At 42.1% G+C, this 24721-nt stretch overlaps 1 protein-coding gene across 3 annotated transcripts in view; it reads left to right on the top strand.

The window, feature by feature from the left end:
* nalcn (sodium leak channel, non-selective) overlaps nucleotides 1-24721 on the top strand; it is a 277670-nt gene that overhangs the window by 149472 nt on the left and 103477 nt on the right. For all 3 annotated transcript variants that reach the window (XM_024388657.2, XM_042306734.1, XM_024388656.2), the window contains 3 exons: nucleotides 1769-1960; nucleotides 13310-13447; nucleotides 17301-17375. In XM_024388657.2, the coding sequence (XP_024244425.1) occupies nucleotides 1769-1960; nucleotides 13310-13447; nucleotides 17301-17375 (405 nt within the window). The remainder of the gene's footprint in view (nucleotides 1-1768; nucleotides 1961-13309; nucleotides 13448-17300; nucleotides 17376-24721) is intronic.

Raw genomic sequence — 24721 nt, 5'->3', positions numbered from 1 at the left:
ACACACTTTTTCTGTTCTGCCCACAGATTTTCTATAGGATTGAGGTCATGGCTTTGTGATGGCCACTCCAATACCTTGACGATGTTGTCCTTAAGCCATTTTGCCACGACTTTGGAAGTATGCTTGGGGTCATTGTCCATTTGGAAGACCCATTTGCAGTCAAGCTTTAACTTTAACCTGACTGATGTCTTGAAATATTGCTTCAATATATCCACATAATTTTTCTACCTCGTGATGCCATCTATTTTGTGAAGTGCACCAGTCCCCCCTGCAGCAAAGCACCCCCACAACATGATGCTGCCACCCCCGTGCTTCACGTTTGGGATTGTGTTCTTTGGCTTGCAAGCCTCCCCCTTTTTCCTACAAACATAACAATGGTCATTATGAACAAACAGTTACATTTTTGTTTCATCAGACCAGATGACATTTCTCCAAAAAGTACCATCTTTGTCCCAAAGTGCAGTTGCAAACCATAGTCTGGCTTTTTTATGGCGGTTTTGGAGCTGTGGCTTCTTTGCTGAGCGGCCTTTTAGGTTATGTCAATATAGCACTCTTTTTACTATGGAAATAGATACTTTTGGACCTGTTTCCTCAAGCATCTTCACAGGATAGAACAGTAGCTAATCAAATGCATGCATCTGACTTGCTCGAGAATTGAAAGAATAACAATTACAAAATAGGCCCCGTTGTCTACACCCGTTGTATTCGGCACGTGTGACAAATGCAGTTTGATTTGTTTTGCTGATCTACGATCAGAGCTCTGACCACGTCCGTACCAGACAGGTTAAACACGGGTCGATGGGGTCAAAAAAAGTCAATTATCATTATGCTATTCAGAGTTCAATCAGTATGCATCAGCTGTTTGGAGCAAGGGAAGGAACAGTAAGAAGACAAAGGAATATTTAGAAGTCCAAAGAAACATGCATAGTACCGACAACATTTCTTAACTTGATCCCAAAGCTAGTCCCAATGGCCACAGGAGTTTGCAAGACAGTACAAACAGATCTGGGACCAGTCTACATTTTGTCCTCTATAGACACTCACCTGGAAGTTAACACAGGAGGTCAGTACGGCTGGAATGGTTGTTTTTATACTGCTACCAGTATTCTATATTTGCTTTGGGAACCTTGGGTTACATTTACACTAGGTAAACATGAACTATACACATATCTGTTTGTGCTGTGTTCCCAAATCGTTTCGTTCATGTCATACCAAATATACTTTAACAATGTCCATAGGATTTAAAAAGACCGTACAAACAGATCTGGGATCAGTCTAATCAACTACCAGCATTGTATTGTCCGTGGTTATTGGAAGGAGTACAGTACTTAAGAACGTTTTCTGAAAAGCTTTTTGTTAACATTTCATTGGAAGGTCTGCTTGTAAGTCAGACCTTTTGGACTTATTAGACTAATGGGTTTTGATCCTCAATAACATGAAGTAAATGCATTGGTATTATCATATTTGGGCTGTTTTCTCAAAGCAATCTGGCTCATATATCAAATAAAACAAAGACAAATGGATTGCATAAAGAATTGGATATGTATAGCACTTCATTTCCAAGTTCTCCAAATGCTTATTTATTCATTGTAAAGGGGAACACTCGCCTCAAAATGATCTCTCTCTCTCTCTTTCTCTCTCTCTCTTTCTCTCTCTCTCTTTCTCTCTCTCTCACTCACTCACTCACTCACTCACTCACTCACTCACTCACTCACTCACTCACTCACTCACTCACTCACTCATAAAGACTTCCCTTCTCTCTCCACAGGTACTGCGAGTGGTGCGTCTGATAAAGATCTCCCCGGCACTAGAGGACTTTGTGTACAAGATATTTGGTCCCGGTAAGAAGCTGGGCAGCTTGGTGGTGTTCACAGCGAGCCTGCTCATAGTCATGTCAGCCATCAGTCTACAGATGTTCTGCTTCGTGGAGGAACTGGACCGATTTACCACCTTTCCCAGAGTAAGAGTTATTGGAAGCACAACTGGTATAATGTGTTATGATGCAGTCATAATGCATTATAAGACCGGTTCTAAGCATCTATGATCCCATTTTAATGTTAATCCTTCAGTGAATGATGTTGGTCTATTGTAGCTCATTCACTAGGGTAAGACCTAATTCACTCACTCACACACTCATTCACTTATGGTAATGAATGATTGGGATGAGTTTAATATTACAGGCCACATTCCTGATTTGTCATTTTCTGAGCAACTGAACCTGTAGCATAAAAACAGGTCCCACTATTAACTCCCAATTTTCTCCCCACTGAACACTACCCATTCTTTTCTTCTTGAACACGTGATGCACAGGTGTTAACAAATCTGGAAAAAGTCAGGAAAATCATGCTAGTGTGGTGGTATTTAATTTGTCGACAGATGTGGGGCCCACCGCCACCTCCTTTGATTTCTAAGTGCTCATCAGCTTCTTTCTTTCTCATTAGTCACATCCTTTCATCCACCCCCCCTCTCCGCCCCTTTTCCCCCCGCTTCCACTGATTCTAGCACAGTTGGACTTGGAGTGGTTCTCGTAAACAGATGCCGCTCTTCGTCTTCCCTTTTCCGGGACACACACACACACACAGAAACAAACAAACTCTCATATGGATTCACACATGGATTCACACCAACCACAAGTGCATGGACACACTCACATACACACACAGGCACATATGGGTACATTTACACAGGGGCACATAATGCATACACACCGCACACACATCAGATTTAATGATGTCCCCCGTGGATAGATCTGTTGCTGGGTTTATCATTATCTGCAGTGACTTGGTGTGTAGATTTAGGAGAGGAGAAGAGAGGGGAGCAGAGGGGAGAAAACCGGAGAGGGATCCATCTTATTCTCTATCTCCAATAACTCCCTAGCCCTCCCCCTCAGTTTTGTGCGATCCCGCGAGCCCCATCGTGTCATAGTGGTATCCCAATTCAAGTTTAAGCGAGACGTAATGCCTTTTCAACCCTCTAGTTGGTCCTCCAAACAAAGTGAATCGAGATGCAGACTTTCTTTCGAGTGGTAACCAAAACTCCCATGAAGCTCTGCGATCCAAGTTTGTAGAGTTGCTTCAGGAAAAATGACAGAGAAATATACTAGGAGGCAAGCAAATGTAAGTAATTGTAACTTCATAACAAATCATGCTTTGCTCAGAATGTTTGTGCAATACATTTCAATGACCAAAAACCACTTCTGGGTCATGAATCGGAAGCTACGCACTTATTTCTCAACCTCCCTGATCTGAAATATTACTTACCTGTTGCTGCTGACCGAGATTTACCACCTGCAATGAAAAAGAGGAAGGGACAGGGGGACTCCAAGCTAGGATGAAAATGCTCCTCTTCCTAATATCTTGATGACTAATGTCCAATCGCTGAAAAAAATACCATCAGTGCAAGGCTTCAATCGCACAGGGACATCAGGGAATGCTGTGCCATCGTTTTTACAGAGACATGACTTACGAACGATACACTCGACTGCTATTCAACCAGACAGCGTTTCCATTTTCCGTATGGATCAGATGGCGGTTTCAGATAAGAGTGAAGGAATATGTTTCCTCATCAACAATTACTGGTCTACCAAAGTTGAAAACATCTCAAGCTCCTGTTCACTCGACATGGAGTTTCTTTTTTTCTCTGTTTTAAAAAAACTTTTACCCCTATTTCTCGAATTTTGTGATCCAATTGGTAGTTACGGTCTTGTCCCACCGCTGCAACTCCTCTACGGAGAGATGAAGGTCGAGAGTCATGCGTCCTCCGAAACACAAACCAACCAAGCCGCATTGCTCCTTGACACACTGCTCACTTAACCTGGAAACCAGCTGCACCAATGTGACGGAGGAAACACCGTCCTGCTGGCGACAGATGTCAGTTTGGCCAAACCCTCCCCTAACCTGTATGTCCCTGGGCCAACTGTGCACCACCTCATGGGTCTCCCGTTCACGGCCGGCTGTGACATAGCCTGGGATCGAACCCGGGTCTGTAGTGTTTCCTCAAACACTGCGATGCAGTGCCTTAGACTGCTGCGCCACTCAGGAGACCCCTACAACCTGGAATTTCTGATGTTAAAATGCCGACCCCACTATATGCCAAGGTAATTCACGTGTTATTATCACATTCATGTATATACCGCCACAAGCAAACACCAAGTTGGCACTCAGCAAACTGTACAAAATCATGAGGCAGCAAGACTCCTCTCACCTGGAAGCAATCTTTATCAGCTCGCGGATTTGAACTTGCAACCTTCTGGTTTCTAGTCCAACGCTCTAACCACTAGGCTACCCTGCCGCCCCAGTAACATTGTAATCGATGGAATTGAGGACTTAAAGACTAAAACTTGGCATAACACAGAAGTCAAGGCCAAGAAACTCCTGGCAAATCAACTCAAACCGGACCCCAAACTCATCGAGATGGAGAGGCCACATAGAAATGGCACTTTCTTCCCCGAAGGACGGCCCAGATCTATAATGGTGAAACTGCTCAGGTTCAAAGACAAGGGGAAGATTCTCATAATAGCCAAGTGCCTGAAGGGAACCAAAATCTTCATCAATGAAGGTAAGCCTCAAAATAAAGGAACTGCTGCCACAACTAATTGAAGAATGAAAAGTATGATCAGCTTGTCGTTCTACGATTTTACACACACACACACACACACACATGATTTATTCTACTTTGTTAGTGCGTTTCACATAACCTCATGACCAAAAACACACATTGCTCTAATTGTCATTGCCCTCTGAAGTCTTCAGTTGTGTTATGCGGACTGTGTCAATGTGCATTCCAAAGGAAGTTCACTCCTATTGATAAAACTAACACAAATGTATGGTTGTATTGGACATGTGAGACATGCACTTCTATTTTTCTGTTCCATTTTCTGGATGATTCCGACTGTGTATCTCTCTTAGTTGGACAGGATGTCAACCCTGATAACACGGTCTTGAACCCATTAGATATTAATGAAGCGAACGATAAATATAATGATTGTGTTGATCTAGATTCTAATAGATTCTGAAAGCGGAATGTGTCTTCCACTGTCTTTTGGAAAGCAGACTGAACCAGGTTTTCCTCCACGATTTTTACTTGTGCTTAACTCTATTCCGTTACTTTATATCCTAAAAAGTCTTTGCCGATGACAAGTATACCCATAACATTATGCAGCCACCACAATGCTTGAAAATATGAAGACTGGTACTAATTGATGTGTTGTGTTGGATATGCCCCAAACATAACACTTTCAATTCAGGAATTTTTCTGTTGTTGTTGTGTGCCTTATGTAAACAGGATGCATGTTTTGGAATATTTATATTATGTACAGGCTTCCTTTCACTGTCATTTAGGTTAGTATTGTGGATTAACTACAATGCTGTTGATCGAGGGCCTAGAGAGCTACCCTGTAGTACACCACACTTTACAGTTTTACATTAGATAACCTTGCATTAAAGAGTTCTATTGGATAGATAGCTCTGAATCCACGATATAGCAGAGGTTGAAAAGCCATAAGACACAGTTGAAGTCGGAAGTTTACATACACTTAGGTTGGAGTCATTAAAAGTAGTTTTTCAACCACTCCACAAATTTTGTGTAAACAAACTAGTTTTGGCAAGTCGGTTTGGACATCTACTTTGCGCATGACACAAGTCATTTTTCCAACAATTGTTTATAGACAGATTATTTTCCTTATAATTCACTGTATCACAATTCCAGTGGGTCAGAAATGTACATACACTAAGTTGACTGTGCCTTTAAACAGCTTGGAAAATTCCAGAAAATTATGTCATGGCTTTAGAAGCTTCTGATAGGCTAATTGACATAATTGACATTTGAATCAATTGGAGGTGTATTTGTGGATGTAGTTCAAAGCCTACATTCCAACCCAGTGCCTCTTTTCTTGACATCGTAGGAAAATCAAATGAAATCAGCCAAGACCTCAGAAAAAGTAATTGACGACCTCCACAAGTCTGGTTCATCCTTGGGAGCAATTTCCAAATGCCTGAAGGTACCACGTTCATCTGTACAAACAATAATACGCAAGTATAAACACCATGGTACCACACAGCTGTCATACTGCTAAGGAAGGAAACGCGTTCTGTATTTTAGAGATGAATGTACTTTTGTGCGAAAGTGGAAATCAATCCCAGAACAACAGCAAAGGACATTGTGAAGATGCTGGAGGAAACATGTACAAAAGTATCTATATCCACAGTAAAACGAGTCCTATATTGACAAAACTGAAATGCCGCTCAGCAAAGAAGAAGCCACTGCTCCAAAACAACCATGAAAAAGCTAGACTATGGTTTGCAACTGCACATGAGGACAAAGATTGTACTTTTTGGTGAAATGATGAATGATGAAACAAAAATAGAACGGTTTGGTCATAATGACCATCATTATGTTTGGAGGAAAAACGGGGAGGCTTGCAAGCCTAAGAACACCATCCCAGCCTTGAAGCATGGGGTGGCAGCATCACTTCACAAAATAGATGGCAACATGAGGTAGGAAAAATATGTGGGTATATTGAAGCAACATCTCAAGACATCAGTCAGGAAGTTAAAGCTTGGTTGCAAATGGGTCTTCCAAATGGATAATGACCCCAAGCATACTTCCAAAGTTGTGGTAAAATGGCTTTAGGAAAACAAAGTCAAGGTATTGGAGTGGCCATCACAAGGCCCTGACCTCAATCCAATAGAAAATTTGTGAGCAGAACTGAAAAAGCGTGTGCGAGCAAGGAGGCCTACAAACCTGACTCAGTTTCACCAGGTGTGTCAGGATTTTAAATGTATTTGGCTAAGGTGTATGTAAACTTCCGACTTCAACTGTACATTTTCTCAAGAACAGGTTATGGTCAATCATTTCACAGACTGATCTGAAATCTAACAGTACACCTCCCACAATCCATCTTCAATTTCTTAGAGATCATTTCCCTCACTTTGTCCTCAGACTGTCCAGATCCGATGTGGAGATTCTGCATTTCCGTCTGCAACGATGTTGTTCTGCCTCGATTGTCCCTCAAAATAATCAAATTTCTCTGTCATTGTTATCATGCATTCACATACAGAACTGATGTACTCTCTCAATGACTTACAGAATGCTGTCATCTTTCCGTGATCATGTTTAAACTCATTGAGCTGACCCTGGTAGATCTGCAAGCTGTTCTTCAGGCCCTGCATCTGTCTGGTCAGGTCATCTATCAAATCAAATGTATTTATATAGCTCTTCTTACATTAGCTGATATCTCAAAGTGCTGTACAGAAACCTAGTCTAAAACCCCAAACAGCAAGCAATGCAGGTGTAGAAGCACGGTGGCTAGGAAAAACTCCATAGAAAGGCCAAAACCTAGGAAGAGACCTATAGAGGAACCAGGCTATGGCCGGTCTTCTTCTGGCTGTGCCGGGTGGAAATTATAACAGAACATGGCCAAGATGTTCAAATGTTCATAAATGACCAGCATGTTCAAATAATAATAATCACAGTAGTTGTCGAGGGTGCAACAGGTCAGCACCTCAGGAGTAAATGTCAGTTGGCTTTTCATAGCTGATCATTGAGAAAATCTCTACCGCTCCTGCTGTCTCTAGAGAGTTGAAAACAGCAGGTCTGGGACAGGTAGCATGTCCGGTGAACAGGTCAGGGTTCCATAGCCGCAGGCAGAACAGTTGAAACTGGAGCAGCAGCACGGCCAGGTGGACTGGGGACAGCAAGGAGTCATCATGCCAGGTAGTCCTGAAGCATGGTCCTAGGGCTCAGGACCTTCTAGAGAGAGAAAGAAATAAAGAAAGAGAGAAAGAAAGAAAGATAGAATTTGAGAGAGCATACTTAAATTCACACAGGATACCGGATAAGACAGGAGAAATACTCCAGATATAACAGACTGACCCTAGCTCCCCAACACATAAACTACTGCAGCATAAATACTGGAGGCTGGGACAGGAGGGGTCAGGAGACACTGTGGCCCCATCCGATGATACCCCCAGACAGGGTCAAACAGGCAGGATATAACCCCACCCACTTTGCCAAAGCACAGCCCCCACACCACTAGAGGGATATCTCCAACCACCAACTTACCATTCTGAGACAAGGCCGAGTATAGCCCACAAAGATCTCCACCACGGCACAACCCACCAACCCAGACAGGAAGACCACGTCAGTGACGCACCCCTCCTAGGGACGGCATGGAAGAGCACCAGTAAGCCAGTGACTCAGCCCCTGTAATATGGTTAGAGGCAGAGAATCCCAGTGGAGAGAAGGGAGCCAGCCAGGCAAAGACAGCAAGGGCGGTTCGTTGCTCCAGTGCCTTTCCGTTCACCTTCACACTCCTGGGCCAGAATACACTCATCATATATTCAATAAAGACTTAAAGGTTGAGACCGAGTTTGCGTCTCTCACATGGGTAGGCAGACCATTCCATAAAAATGGAGCTCTATAGGAGAAAGCCCTGCCTCCAGCTGTTTGCTTTGAAATTCTAGGGACAATTAGGAGGCCTGCATCTTGTACCAAATCAGAAAGATAGGTAGGAGCAAGCCCATGTAATGCTTTGTAGGTTAGCAGTAAGACTTTGAAATCAGCCCTTGTGTCACGTCCTGACCTTAGTTCCTTTTTTATGTCTCTATTTTGGTGTGGTCAGGGCGTGAGTTAGGGTGGGCATTCTATGTTTTTCATTCTATGTTTTGTTCTGTGTGTTCTATTTCTATGTGTTTGGCCTGGTATGGTTCCCAAAAAGAGGCAGCTGTCAATCGTTGTCTCTGATTGAGAATCATACTTAGGTAGCCTGTTCCCACCTGTGTTTGTTGCTTTCTGTTTTGTGTTTTTCACCTTACGGGACTGTTTCGTGTCGTTCACTGTCTTTGTTGTTTTTGGTCATTCAGTGTTCAGTTCATTTAATTAAATTTACTATGAACACTTACCACGCTGCTTGTTGGTCCGATGATTCCTATTCCTCATCATCTGACGAAGAGGAGAGCCGTTACACCTTGCCTTAACAGGAAGCCAGTGTAACGAGGCTAGCACTGGAGTAATGTGATCACATTTTTTGGTTCTAGTCAAGATTCTAGCAGCCGTATTTAGGACTAACTGAAGTTTATTTAGTGCTTTATCCAGGTAGCCGGAAAGTAGAGCATTGCAGTAGTCTGACCAAGAAGTTACAAAAGCATGGATTAATTTTTCTGTGTCATTTTCGGACAGAACATTTCAGATTTTTGCGATGTTACGTAGATGGAAAAATGCTGTCCTTGAAACAGTCTTGACATGTTCGTCAAAAGAGAGCTCAGGTTCCAGAGTAACGCCGAGGTCCTTCACAGTTTTATTTGAGACGACTGTACAACCATCAAGTGTAATTGAATTGTCAGATTCAACAGAAGATCTCTTTGTTTCTTAGGACCTAGAACAAGCATCTCTGTTTTGTCCGAGTCTAAAAGTAGAAAAATTGCAGCCATCCACTTCCTTATGTTTGAAACACAGGCTTCCAGGGAGGGCAATTTTGGGGCTTCACCATGTTTCATCGAAATGTACAGCTTTGTGTCATTCGCATTGCAGTGAAAGTTAACATTATGTTTTCGAATGACATCCCCAAGAGGTAAAATATATAGTGAAAAGAGACAAGCTGATATCTTTCTTACAGAAAATATCTAAACCAGGCCAGAACTTGTCCGTGTAGACCAATTTCAGGTTTCCAATCTCTCCAAAAGTATGTGGTGATCGATGGTATCAAATGCAACACTAAGGTCTAGGTGCACAAGGACAGATGCAGAGCCTCAGCCTGACGCCAAGGTAATTTACCACCTTCACAAGTGCAGTCTCAGTGCTATGATGGGGTCTAAAACCAGACTGAAGCATTTTGTTTACATTGTTTGTCGTCAGGAAGGCAGTGAGTTGTTGCACAACAGCTTTTTCTAAAATTCTTGAGAGGAATGGGAGATTCAAGGTTTAGCTTTTTCAAGAGAGGCTTTATTACTGCCACTTTTATTGAGTTTTGTACACATCTGTCTATGAATTGTGTGGTAGGCTATCCTGGTGGATTCTGCTGTGCGCCAGTGATGTAGTGATTTCCCATTTGCAAGGGTTATGTATCTCTCCCTACAACTAATTGCTCCGTTTGAGGGCCACTCCCCCACAGAAGGAGACTCGAAAACGAGGGGGAGGGCTAAGGGGGTATTAGGATTGAGTCTTACAATAGGCCCTGAAGGCACAGGGGAACAGTTGACCTTCATCTGACCTACAAACAGACTGGGAATGGACATGGGGCCAAGTCTCCAAGTCATAGCACCCTTCGGGGTCTGTGTCAGACACACAAATATACATGCATGCATTCACGGACACATCCACACGCACATGCACACAAGTACACATACACACACGTACACACACACACACTAGTGATGCACACGTTAATTCATAACCCACATTCCCCGCGGTTATATCTGTAAGGCGGGCAGGTTTAGGGTCATGAAATATTGTGTGGATGAAGGGCGGGTGGGTGGCTGGCGGGTGGGTTGAATAAAGAAAAAAATGCATTAAATTGTTATGCAGTTCATATCTATAGGCTACATTGAGGCTTTTACCTGGCTTTGGTGTGTAGTGTAAGCATAAGCTTTAGGGCCTAACTGTAGCATGCCAAATACACAGCAATTGCCAAATGCTTTTTGGAACTTGGGCAGATAAAGTTAATGTGTATCCACTCAGGAAAAATGGACAGTGCCAGAGTGTAATTGAATAAGAGAAAAACTGCTAAATGGAGAGTTAAAAGGGGGGGGGCAGAACAGTAGTCTAATGTTTGGGAAAGATTTGGTGAAAGGGATGATACGCTACATGACCGAAGGTATGTGGAAACCTGCTCGTCGAACATCTAAATCCATAATGACTACTTCCACTAGATTTTGGAACATTGTCGCAGGGACTTGCTTCCATTCAGCCACGAGCATTAGTGAGGTCGGGCACTGATGTTGGGCGATTAGGCCTGGATCACACTTGTCATTACAATTCATCCCAAAGGTGTTGGATGGGGTTGAGGTCAGGGCTCTTAGCAGGGCAGTCAAGTTCTTCCACACCGATCTTGACAAACCATTTCTGTTGGACCTTGCTTTGTTCACATTGTCATGCTGAAACAGGAAAGGGCCTTCCCCAAACTGTTGCCACAAAGTTGGATGCACAGAATCCTCTAGCATGTCATTGTATGCTGTAGCTGTCACGCCCTGGTTTTAGTATTATGTGTTTTCTATATTTATTTGGTCAGGCCAGGGTGTGACATGGGTTTATTTTGTGTTGTGTTTATGTATGGGGTTTTTCGTAGGTTTTGGGATTGTGGCTTAGTGGGGTGTTCTAGCAAAGTCTATGGTTGCCTGAGGCGGTTCTCAATCAGAGGCAGGTGATTCTCGTTGTCTCTGATTGGGAACCATATTTAGGCAGCCATATTCTTTGAGTGTTTCGTGGGTGATTGTTCCTGTCTTTGTGTTAGTTGTCACCAGATAGGCTGTATAGGGTTTCACGGTCCGTTTATTGTTTTTGTATTGTTTGTGTTTTTTTTCATCTATTAAAGATGTATCAAACTAACGACGCTGCAATTTGGTCCGACTCTCTTTCGACGGAAGAAAACCGTAACAGTAGCGTTAAAATGTCCCTTCACTGGAACTAAGGGGCTTAGCCCGAACCATGAAAAACAGCCCTAGAACATTTTTCCTCCTCAACAAAACTTTCAAGTTGGCACTATGCGTTGGGGCAGGTAGTGTTCTCTTGGCATCCGACAAACTCAGATTTGTCCGTCGGATTGCCAGATGGTGAAGGGTGATTCATCATGCCATGATGCCATGATGTGGCGAGCTTTACACCACTCTAGCCAACGCTTGGCGCAATTGCGCATGGTGATCTTAGGCTTGTGTGCGTCTGCTCGGCAATGGAAACCCATTTCATGAAGCTCCCGACAAACAGTTGTTGTGCTGACGTTTCTTCCGGGGGCAGTTTTTTCACGCTTCTTTTGCTCGGCGGTCATGTTCTGTGTGCTTATGTGGCCTACTGCTTCACGGCTGAGCCGTTGTTTCTCCTAGACGTTTCCACTTCACAATAACAGCACTTACAGTTTACCGGGGAAGCTCTAGCAGGGCATTGACAAACTGGCTAGATGGAAAAGTGGCATCCTATGACAGTGCCATGTTGAAAGTCACTGAGGTCTTCAGTAAGGCCATTCTTCTGCCAATGTTTGTCTACGGCGATTGCATGACTGTGTGCTCAATTTTATATATCTGTCAGCAACGGGTGTGGCTGAAATAGCCGAATTCACTAAGTTGAAGTGATATCCACATATTTTTGAATATATAGTTCAGCATCAGCTATGTTATGAGTGATGTTTGTGAGGCTCTATAAAAATTTGACAGTCACAAGACGGGGACTTCAAAATTGTACGTCAAGGGAGCTGTAGGCCTACTGTTCAGATGAGTTAAATGGAACTGAAATCTGGACACTGTCTGTAGGTCTATAACCTCTCACATACCCTAATATATAATATTAACTCCTGCAGAATTAAGCAGCATCTTGAGAATAAATGCGTGGTTAGGGACCGTCTGTAAAGGTGCTTTCTTTATCAGCATCATAAAACTGTCATCTGGACATTTTGCACGGAAAATCCCCCAAAACATCTTGGAGTTAGACTATGCATTTTCCCGAAATGTCTTTTCTTTGCGAGAGAAGCATATATGAAAGGGAAAATAAACTTTACCGAAGCATTCATTTTGTTGAAGCATTCATTCTAGGGCAACAAGTAATGACAGAAGAGAAGCTGCATGTATAAGTTGTCCAACAAATTGCCTACCAAAATGTCAGAAATTATAACCAGAAACATAGGATTATCTAAAGGCCTGTCAAGAAATTGCTCTTCCATCGCTGACTGTACAGCGCATTTTCTATATTTGAGGGTTAGGGTCGGGTGCGGGACTCACATTTTCACTTCATCACATGCAGTCGGGCGCATCCCTAACACACACACACACACACACACACACACACACACACACACACACACACACACACACACACACACACACACACACACACACAGTTTAGTGATTCATGCTCCAGCTACTCTCCATCTGCCATGGCTCATTCTATAGCAGAAGTGTGTGTGACATGTCCATGTATCTGTCTGTCCCTGTTGTAGAAACATGTTAAAAATGTCAATGATATTTCTCATCTCCGCCTCTTTTTCAGGCCTCGATGTCTGGAGGCAATCTCTCGCTCTCTCTCTGTCAGTCTCTTTTTCTCCTACTGTTATCCATTGTATTATACTGTAGGGTGATGGACTGTAATGGAATATCCCTCCCTCCCGCAGGCATTCATGTCTATGTTCCAGATCTTAACCCAGGAGGGTTGGGTGGATGTGATGGACCAAACTCTTGTGGCTGTTGGTCAAATGTGGGCTCCTGTTGTGGCTATCTACTTCATCCTCTACCATCTGTTCGCTACTCTGGTAAGGGCTCTGTCTGCACAGTGTGTAGATCCTAATATATTCCATTAGGCAGACACTTTTATTCAGTAACCTACAGTCAGTGCATACCATAGAATGAATCGATTGAATTGTGCATCTGATCCCTGTGGGAATTACACCCACAACATATTGACCATTTTGAATTTGTATTGTCCTCAGGGCACCATTGTACATGAGACCCTGGTCTCTAAGGGTTGTTACCTGACGAAGGCTATTGTAATGTGTCACAGTATTTGTGGGTGGAGGAAGGAAAGATGGAAGCACAAGAGCAGAATACCATTCTGCTGGCTTGCTTTCTTTTAATGAAAGTCTCTTCACAGCATCACAGTGGATAAGTCTGACCTTATTCAATGTATTGATAAGGCCTCTTGTCTCTACACAACCTTATAACCTCGTAGTGGAATATTCTATCACACCTTTGCTACCGTGGATTGAAAGATTTCTACACTTGCTCACAATCTCATGGTGTAATATAGTATGTCGAGAGACGTTGTTTGAATATATATTTTAAAAAAGCTTTGTAAATAATGAAACATTGATCTGACAAAGGAGTAGACAATCCACACTTGTGGATTCAAACCTAACAACCATTTACATCTCATTTTTTAAAAATATGTGTATTCACATTTATTTTGAAGTATATATATATTTTCATTTGAATATTTTAAACAATATTAGCTTAGTGTTTGAATCAGATGCATTTTTATTTAGCTACATTTCCAAATCCAATCAAAAGTAATAATAGCCAAAGGCTATGAGACACAAGGACAGATTGCATGTGTGCTACATTTTTATTCAGTCAATATGATAATGACAAAAATTGATAATGTTAATACATTTAGGAACCACATGCAATGAAATGGTGCTCGCCCACCATGACTACATGTAAAGTTCTGGGAGAACCAAAAATTAAATACTAGTTTAAAAACCGAGCCAAATATGGAATACCTCTTCAGTTTCATCCGGAATGTGCAACTACTAGGATCAAGCTTCCTCATCCACTTACAGGGGACCCATGTTGGCATGATAGGGACAAGGAAACTGTCCTCTGATTCTCTCTTCCTCTCGGAGGACACTCCCTCTGACTGAAAGCCTCCTGGGCAACCAGAAGTGAATGATTCTGTGACTCTTTTTTGAGAGACGCTTGGCCTCATAGAGGTGTCCTCCTCTGATCTCCCTCTTGAAGGGTGAGCTCTCTAGCTTGGTGCTGTCTGTTTGAGTCCCTGCTGTTGCTGAATCCATGCTCCTGAACCAGGTGACCCATGGTGGCACCACCACATGGTCAAGGACACAGCCATTTCCTCTGGTGATCTTGAGGCTGGAGCTCTGGTGGTTCTCATGGTGCTCGCCCACCATGGCCTCAATGACCTCCAGGAGCGTGGTCACTGCGTTTTACCTCAGCCTGGGTCAGGGTATCATTTCTGGTCACTGCACAGCACCGCATTGGCCACATGGACCAGAAGAGGATGGCTGGGAGGGTGTGGGCTCAATGAAGAGGGTAAGGCCCACCTCTCTGGACTCTTCAGATTGGTCTTCGGACTCAGATTCAGAGTCAGATACATAGTCATATTTGCAGTCTAAGTCAGAGTTAGTATGGCTCATCCTTATCCGACTGAGAGTCTGAGTTGGACTTGTAGCCAAAGTCATTATGACATTTTAGATATCCAAAATACTTTAAGGTGTCTCAAAACAACATGTCTTCTCAGAAGGTTTGTTTGTTTTTGAGGAGAATCTCGAATTTGTCTCTATAATGTTGCAAATATAGAACGTATTGATGGTTTCCATAGAATTTGTGAATTAGAATCTCTATGCTGATTTCCTTGTGATGCAGTTGGTCGATTCAGGCTATGTCATAACAGTTGTAAGGGAGAAATGGAGATTCACCTTGATGTTCAAGTTCCAATAAAAAAAAGAATCCTGTGAGGGGACATCTTGTGTTCAGTGATTAATTCAACCAAAAAGAGGACATTTTAAAACATTTACAGAACAAAACTTCAAATAGCACCACTCACACCGGTACCAATAATACAGATTTTTTTTCAAACACCCCCCTCTATTTTAAATATGCATTGTGATATTCTTCTCCGAAGAATAAAAAAGACATGGGTTCAAATCCTTGAACAGAGCTTTCAAATACATTTGCTTGCGCTGTGAGTTTAATTGCATTGAATTTATCCATGCTTGGAGTGCCAGATCGGCGGGGCTTGCAGTTTTCAGACTTTTCTATTGGTTCATTTAGCTAGGCAAGCTCAAACGGGCACAAATAACATATTTGATAAGATTTTTCAAGTGTTTGAAACCCAGATCTGGAATAAGGTGTTAGAGATCTCATTCCCCAGCATTGTGAGATCATCCTATAAACAGTACATCCTTCACGGACTTGGATGATGATTCTGCACATTGTAACAAAAATATTGAGCTCAAGGAGTATCATTGATAGAATTTGTCATATCCAAAATAGCATCCATAAAGCTTGCCCCTGCATCCTATTTCCAACTAGACATTTAGAATTTGGTAGTGGCTACTCTTGCTGATGTCCAAACAGTAAACAACACAACAAATAATATACATAAATACACATGCATAGCACTACATTGACATAACAATTTCGCTGTTCAGCAGACGCTGCCATCCAGAGCGACCCACAGTTTGTGCAGTATCCCAACCAAGTATCCCAACCAAGTATCCCAACCAAGTATCACATGCATAATACAATACATGATACAATGTCAAATGCAATACAAAACAAAACACATAAAAATGTCTCTTTACATTTCAAACGGATAACATTCATGAAGATTGATATGTGTTTGAAGAGTGGAATGTTAGTTTGGCTTATGTGTGGAATGTTGATACATTTTACCCTCATAGACAAAAAGGTAGTAATATATAATATAGGCAATTTAGGAGACGCTTTTATCCAAACCAACTTAGTCATGCGTGCATAGATTTTTGAATGGAATCAAAAACCATCACCCATGGTCAACCATGTTCTACCAAATGAGCCACAAAGCAACATTCTTGTGAACAGTATAACTCTTTCTGTAGTAGTAGCATTTCACTGTAACGTCTACTCTTGTATTTGGTATGTGACAAATACAATTTAATTTGAGTTGAAATTATGTAACTATGTCCAAACAAATTGCCTCTCCAAATGGCATTTATATAATCAGTCAGTCAATCTGTTTTCAGATCAGAAAATGTTAACTCCAATTGTCAATTATGGCTGCAGTTTTGACTTCATCAAACCATGAAAGCACCTACAGTGCATTTCAATAAATGGACACTGAGATGTGTCATACGGGTGGACAAAATGATCCACAACCACCCAGTATGACTCCAATCAGCAGCTGTGTTGATTGCAGACCTGGGTTCATAGGATTTACATTTTTGGGACTGTTCCATTGGTTTCATTTAGCTAGGTAAGCTTAATCAAGTGCAACTAAAGTATGCTAAACCAAAACAAAATACTGTTTGAACCCAGATGTGGTTGATTGTGACACTCTGCTTTTGACTGCTAATCAGAGTTGAAGGACTTGAGCGTTGACATTTGAACATTGGGCCTGTGATAGTGGAAGATATGAGATAACAAACCACGGACCGCTTCGGGGGTGACTCAGACACAGCCAGACACAGAGTATGTTTTGAGGACAGAACACAGCACTAATACGAATAAGGAGCTTATTTCATTTTCAGAAAAAGCATCTGGCGATGCCATGACACTAACCTCCTAAAAAAAATAGCAGTAGTTTGGTGGTTAATTTTCAGCATCTAGGAACATTTGAGATCATTTGAAAATAAGTATTCTCATAAATCCCTTGTGGTTGTGTTGCAGATTCTGCTCAGTCTTTTCGTGGCTGTCATCCTTGATAATCTAGAGTTGGATGAAGACTTGAAGAAACTCAAACAAGTAAGTTCTGGGTTTCTTTTTAGGTTATTGACATGTTGTTCAGACTTTTCCCCGTGTCATTATATCTAATTGAATCTGGTATTACAATAATAGTTCACCCCAATGTGTATCAAACATTTTCTTGCCTAAGAAGAAGTGATACTGGATTCTAGAGTCAAGCTGAATCTATACAGTTGCCAGACAGAATCCATACAGAGTATTTCCAATTCATTTAGTATTGACACCTGCACATTCCCAATATTGTGAATCAATGGTGCCTCAAGCCTTGATCCTTGAATCCTTAGTATCCATCCGGAAACTAAAGCTGGTCTACAGTCCTCCCACACTCAACATTCCCTACATATGGATCGCCTTTGACTTTATGAACTTTGGAATGGCCCCTGTGTGGTTTAAGCTCCTGTAACCACTGTTGGTCAACATAAGTGTTGGTTCTATTAATTGTTGACCCACACATAAGTTCCATTAATCTGGACTGACCACAGCACTGTACATAACCAGACCTGCTCGACACGGGCCAAAACAGAAGAGCAACAGACAAGATTATTATTATATTTAGTTTTTACTTAACCTTTGCAGTTGTGATTTCCTGTGTGTCTCCTGTGTTTAGTATCACATGACATCACCACTAGTCGAGCGTGAACATAAGCCAATGATGTGTATACACCTTTCAGTGTGTGCTCACTTTTTTTTTTACCACTACATAATTGACATTCTCACATTTGAGAGGAGTTCCCTTCTAGCTAAAATATCAATATGTCACATGGTACATCACATGGTCATTGTTTCATTACTTTGATTGTTGTTGCATGGTAATAATTACTATCATGTCAGGCTTCCACAGTGACGTATAACATCTATGGTGGAATATACTGAGATGGAATAGCCTCAGATATTGTCACAATATGTGGGCCAACTTACTAACTGATCTCTCATTTCTCACTAACTGATCTCTCATTTGTCCACCTTTATGTGGCTGTTGTGTTCCATCATGACTCATTGTGCAATTTGCATGAAAAAGCAGTGCTGGTGACACACACGCTGACAAACACACACAAACAGGGGGACAGGGGCACTCATCAGAGCTTGGTTGGTGAACTTTAACAAGGTGTCTCCTGCATCATCTGCAAATGCAGCGCTCCACCAGACAAGTATTCACGGAAATGACTTTTCAATGTGGTTAGATTTAGCGTCGAGCATTAGTGAGGTTGGGCACTGATGTTGGGCGATTAGGCCTGGCTTGCAGTCGGCGTTCCAATTCATCCCAAAGGTGTTCGATGGGGTTAAGGTAAGGGATCTGTGACAGCCAGTAAATTTCTTCCCACACCGATCTCGACAAACCATTTCTATATGGACCTTGCTTTGTGCACAGGTGCATTGTCATGCTGAAACAGGAAAGGTCCTTCCCAAACTGTTACCATAACGTTGGAAGCACAGAATCCTCTAGAATGTCATTGTACGCTGTAGCGTTAAGGTTTCCCTTCACTGGAACTAAGGGCCTAGCCCGAACCATGAAAAACAGCTGCAGCCATTATTCCTCCGCCAAAGCCAGATTTGTCTGTCGAACTGCCAGATGGTGAAGCGTGATTCATCACTCCAGAGAACGCGTTTCCACTGCTCCAGAGTCCAATGGTGGCGAGCTTTACACCACTCCAGCCGACGCTTGCCATTGCGCGTGGGGATCTTAGGCTTGTGTGCAGTCGCTCGGCCATGGAAACCCATTTCATGAAGGTCCTGACGAACAGTTATTGTGCTGACATTGCATCCAGAGTCCATTTACAATGCGGTAGTGTGTGTTGCAACCCAGGACAGACGTGCTACGTGCTATGCACTCGGCGGTCATGTTCTGTAAGCTTGTGTGGCCTACCACTTCGTGGCTGTCCTGTTCTTGCTCCTAGACGATTCCACTTCACAATAACAGCACTTACTGTTGACCGGGGCAGCTCTTGCAGGGCAGATTTGATGGTGCTACGTTGAAAGTGACTGAGCTCTTCAGTAAGGCCATTCTACTGCCAATGTTTGTCTATTGAGATTGCATAGCTGTGTGCTCGATTGTATACACCTGTCAGTAACGGATGTGACTTAAATAGCCGAATCCACACATTTGAAGGTGTGTTCTCATACTTTTGTGTATACAGTGCATTTGGAAAGTACTTCCCCTTTTCCACATATTGTTACGTTACAGCCTTATTCTAAAAGGGATTAAATAAATTGTTTCCCTTATCAAACTACACACAATACTCCATAATGACAAAGTGAAAACAGGTTGTAAATGTATTAAAAGCAAAAAACTGAAATACCTTAAGTATTCACACCCTTTGCTATGAGACTCAAAATTGAGCTCCGGTGCATCCTATTTCCATTGATCATCCATGATATGTTTCTACAACTTGATTGGAGTCTACCTTTGGTAAATTTAATTGATTGGAAATTATTTGGAAAGGCACACACCTGTCTATATAAGGTTTCACAGTTGACAGAGCATGTCAGAACAAAAACCAAGCCATGAGGTCGAAGGAATTGTCCATAGTTCTCCGCGACAGCATTGAAGGTCCCCAAGAAAACATTGGGCTCCATCATTCTTAAATGGAAGAAGTTTAGAACCACAATGACTCTTCTTAGAGCTGGCCACCTAGCCAAACTGAGCAATTGGGGGAGAAGGGCATTGGTCAGGGAGGTGCCCAAGAACCCAATGGTCACTCTGACAGTGCTCCAGAGTTCCTCTGTGGAGATGGAAGAACCTTCCAGAAGGACAACCATCTTTTCAGCACTCCACCAATCAGGCCTTTATGGTAGAGTGGCCATAAAGTAAAAGGCACACTTGGTGCCTTTTGGAGCCACCTAAAGTACTCTCAGACCATGAGAAACAAGATTATCTGATCTGATGAAACCAATATTGACCTTTTTGGCCTGAATGCCAAGTGTCACGTCTTGAGGAAACCTGGCACCATCCCTACGGTGATGCATGGTGGAGGCAGCATCATGCTGTGGGGAAGTGTTCTAGCGGAAGGGACTGGTCAGGATCGAGGCAAAGATGATCGGAGCAAAGTACAGAGAGATCCTTGATGAAAACATTCTCCAGAGCACTCAGGACCACAGACTGGGGTGAAGGTTGATCTTCCAACAGGACAACAACCCTAAGCACACATCCAAGACAACGCAGGAGTGGCTTCGGGACACGACTCTGAATGTCCTTGAGTGGCCCAGCCAGAGCCCAGACTTGATCCCGATCGAACATCTCTGGAGAGACCTGAAAATAGCAGTACAGCGACGCTCCCAATCCAACCTTACAAAGAGAGAGGATCTGCAGAGAAGAATGGGAGAAACTCCCCTAATACAGCTGTGCGAAGCTTGTAGCGTCAAACCCAAGAAGACTCGAGGCTGTAATCGCTGTCAAGGTGCTTCAACAAAGTACTGAGTAAAGGGTCTGAATACTTATGTAAATGTTGCTGTTTTTCATTTTTAATTAATGCACAAACATTTTTTAAACTGTTTTTGCTCTGTCATTATGGGGTATTATGTGTAGACTGATGAGGGAAAAATGTTTTAATCCATTTTAGAATAAGGCTGTGCCTTAACAAAATGTGGAAAAAGCCAAGGTGTCTGAATACTTTTCGAATGCACTGTATAGTGTATTTGTGCATCTAACTTTCACACTCATCATTATTTACGATTCATTCATGATTATCCGTAATCATTGTATCATCCACATTAATGTAAAACTGTTTCGAAACATGTACACACAGAAGTGAATTTGTCCGAATACTTAAAAAGTGCTGTATTTTCTAAACATTTCACTTGATATGGATAAATACCCTCACCTTAAAGCTGACAGTCTGCACTTTACCCTCATTGTCATATTATTTCAAATCCAATGTGCTGGAGTAAAGAGCCAAAATATCAAATCATTTGTTACTGTCCTAATACTTTTGTTGCTCACTGTATATTTCACTGTTCATTTCATGTGTATGTTTTTGTTGGAGAGCAGCATTTGAATGGGTGAATGTGATGTAATGTGTGTTCTTTTCCACTGTGATGCTACCACATCCCAACCAGAAATGTTTGGATAGACTTTTGGGTATTTCCTTAAACCAATGTCAATCAAATGATCAATCGATCGATCAAACCAATCAATCGAACAAACTATGATTTAAGTGTATATTTTTTTTGTTAGAACTGAAAACTTTTTTTTACTGAAAAGCCAGTCAAAACTGACAAGCCATATATCAATGATACTTTCCTGGGGAACCTTGACACACAAAGCTCATGCATGCATGATCTTCCCTGGGACATTGTTAATCCTTTCCTTTTCACAGTCTGCCGCGCCCATAGACAATTGCCATGCTCAAATTAATTGGAAATAATGGAAAAACAAATTGAAGGTGAATAATCTATTCAAAATGTGTATTCATGCAAATCTTTGAACTCAGTATAGGTATTAGAGTTTTTGGATTCAAACTGCCTCTGCAGATATTGGAAAGTGGAGGCAAATCACAGGCAGCTTTTGATCTAAGCAGAAGGTCGAAACATTGATGGAATGATGTTCACAGTTCACGTTGTTCATAATGTCATAGGCGTTTCCCTGTGTGTGTGTGTGTGTGTGTGTGTGTGTGTGTTTCCCAGTGTGTGTGTGTTTCTCAGAAATGTAAACAGCAAAAACATTCAAACATGCGATTGTATTTCAATTCCATCTATAAAAGCTGCGTGTGTACAGTTGCTTGTGTGAGTGTGGAAATGTATCATTTGTTCATGTGGTACAGAGTTCATGTTAACAACGGTAGATTGAGAACATTATTACATTGACATTTCCATCCAAGAGCCTTGATATATTGCTCAGTAAGGACTCATGTATAGGAGTCTCTCTTTGAAATATGCCTACCTGTCTTTAGCTATCTCTTTATGATGTGCTGTAGTTAGAAACATAGTGAGTTAAGTCATGATACTTAAATGATTCAAGCAAGTCCTGATACGCAAATGATTTAAGCGAGTCACGATACACTATATATACAAAAGTATGTGGACACACCTTCAGATTATTAGATTAGTCTATTTCATCCCGTTGCTGACAGTATAACATCGAGCACACAGCCATGCGAACTCCATGACCAGACATTGGCAGTAGAATGGCCTTACTGAAGAGCTCAGTGACTTTTAACGTGGTACCGTCATAGGATGCCACCTTTCTAACGAGGTTGTCAAAATGTCGACCCTGCTAGAGCTGCCCCAGTCCCACTGTACGTGCTGTTATTATGAAGTGGGAATGTCTATGAGCAACAACGGCTCAGCTGCGAAGTGGTAGGCCCCACAAGCTTACAGAGCGGGACTGCCAAGTTCTAAAGCAGGAGCACACAAGCCTAAGATTACCATCAAGCATCGGCTGGAGGGGTGTAACGCTTGCTGCCATTGGACCCTGCATCAGTGGAAATGCAAATGCATAGTGCCAACTGTAACGTTTGGTTGAGGAGGAATAATGGTCTGGGGCTGTTTTTCATGTTTCGGGCCCCTTAGTTCCAATGAAGGGAAACGCTACAGCATACAATGACATTCTAGACAATGCTGTGCTTCAGTTTAGGGAAGGACCTTTCCTGTTTCAGCATGACAATGCCACCATGCATAAAGCAAGGTCCATACAGAAATTGTTTGTCGAGATCAGTGTCGAAGAACTTGACTGGCCTGCACAGAGCCTTGACCTCATCCAACACCTTTGGGATGAATTGGAACGCTGACTGTGGGCCTAATCCCCCATCAGTGCCCGACCTTACTAATCCTTACTAATGCTGTTGTGGCTGAATGGGAAGCAAGTCCCTGCGGTAATGTTCCAACATCTAGTTGAAAGCCTTCCCAGAAGAGTGGAGGCTGTTATAGCAGCAAAGGAAGGACCAACTCCATATTAATGCCCATGATTTTGGAATGAGATGTTCGACGAGCAGGTGTCCACATACTTTTGTCCATGTTGTGTATCTTCCCTTACCAAACGGCATATTTTAGATTGGCCTTTTATTGTCCCCAGCATAAGGTGGACCTGTATAATGATCATTCTCTTTAATCAGCTTCTTGATATGCCACACATGTGGTGGATGGATTATCTTGGCAAAGGAGAAATGATCACTAACAGGACTGTAAACAAATTTGTACACAACATTTTAGAGAGAATTTTTTTTTTATGCGTATGGAACATTTCTGGGACATTTTATTTCAACTCATTAAACATGGGACCAACACTTTACAATTTGCGGTTATAATTTTGTTCAGTTTAAAAAATTAAAAAATAATTATTTTACCCCTTTTTCTCCACAATTTTGTTGTATCGAATTGGTAGTTACAGTCCTGTCTAGAGGTCGACCGATTATGATTTTTCAACGCCGATACCGATTATTGAAAGACCAAACGTAAGCAGATACCGATTAATCGGCCAATTCCTGATATTTAATCAGAGTAAAAAAATCCCTGTTTTAGGTCAGTTAGGATCACCACTTTATTTTAAGCATGTGAAATGTCAGAATAATAGTAGACAGAATGATTTATTCCAGCTTTTATTTCTTTCATCACATTCGCAGTGGGTCAGAAGGTTACATACACTCAATTGGTATTTGGTAGCGTTGCTTGCTTGGGTCAAATGTTTTGGATAGCCTTCCACAAGCTTCCCACAATAGGTTTGGTGAATTTTGGCCCATTCCTACTGACAGAGCTGGTGTAAAAGAGTCCGGTTTGTAGGCCTCCTTTTTCAGTTCCGCCTACAAATGTTCAATAGGATTGAGGTCAGGGCTTTGTGATAGCCACTGCAATACCTTGACATTGTTGTCCTTAAGCCATTTTGCCACAACTTTGGAAGTATGCTTGGGGTCATTGTCCATTTGGAAGACCCATTTGTGACCAAGCTTTAACTTCCTGACTGATGTCTTAAGGTGTTGCTTCAATATTTCCACATCATTTTCCTACCTCATGATGCCATCTATTTTGTGAAGTGCACCAGTCCGTCCTGCAGCAAGCACCCCCACAAGATGATGATGCCACCCCCATGCTTCACGGTTGGAATGTTGTTCTTCGGCTTGCAAGCCTCCCCTTTTCCCTCCAAACATAATGATGGTCATTATGGCCAAACAGTTCTATTTTTGTTTCATCAGACCAGAGGACATTTCTCCAAAAAGTATGATATTTGTCCCCATGTGCAGCTGCAAACTGTAGTCTGTCTTTTTTATGGCGGTTTTGGAGCAGTGGCTTCTTCCTTGCTGAGCGGCCTTTCAGGTTATGTCGATATAGGACTCGTTTTACTGTGGATTTAGATACTTTTGTACCTGTTTCCTCCAGCATTTTCACAAGGTCATTTGCTGTTGGTCTGGGATTGATTT

Source organism: Oncorhynchus tshawytscha, linkage group LG26 (assembly GCF_018296145.1).
Source record: "Oncorhynchus tshawytscha isolate Ot180627B linkage group LG26, Otsh_v2.0, whole genome shotgun sequence".
NCBI lineage: Eukaryota > Metazoa > Chordata > Actinopteri > Salmoniformes > Salmonidae > Oncorhynchus > Oncorhynchus tshawytscha.
Note: the sequence above shows the minus strand (reverse complement) of the source record. Positions and strands in the feature narration are given on the sequence as shown.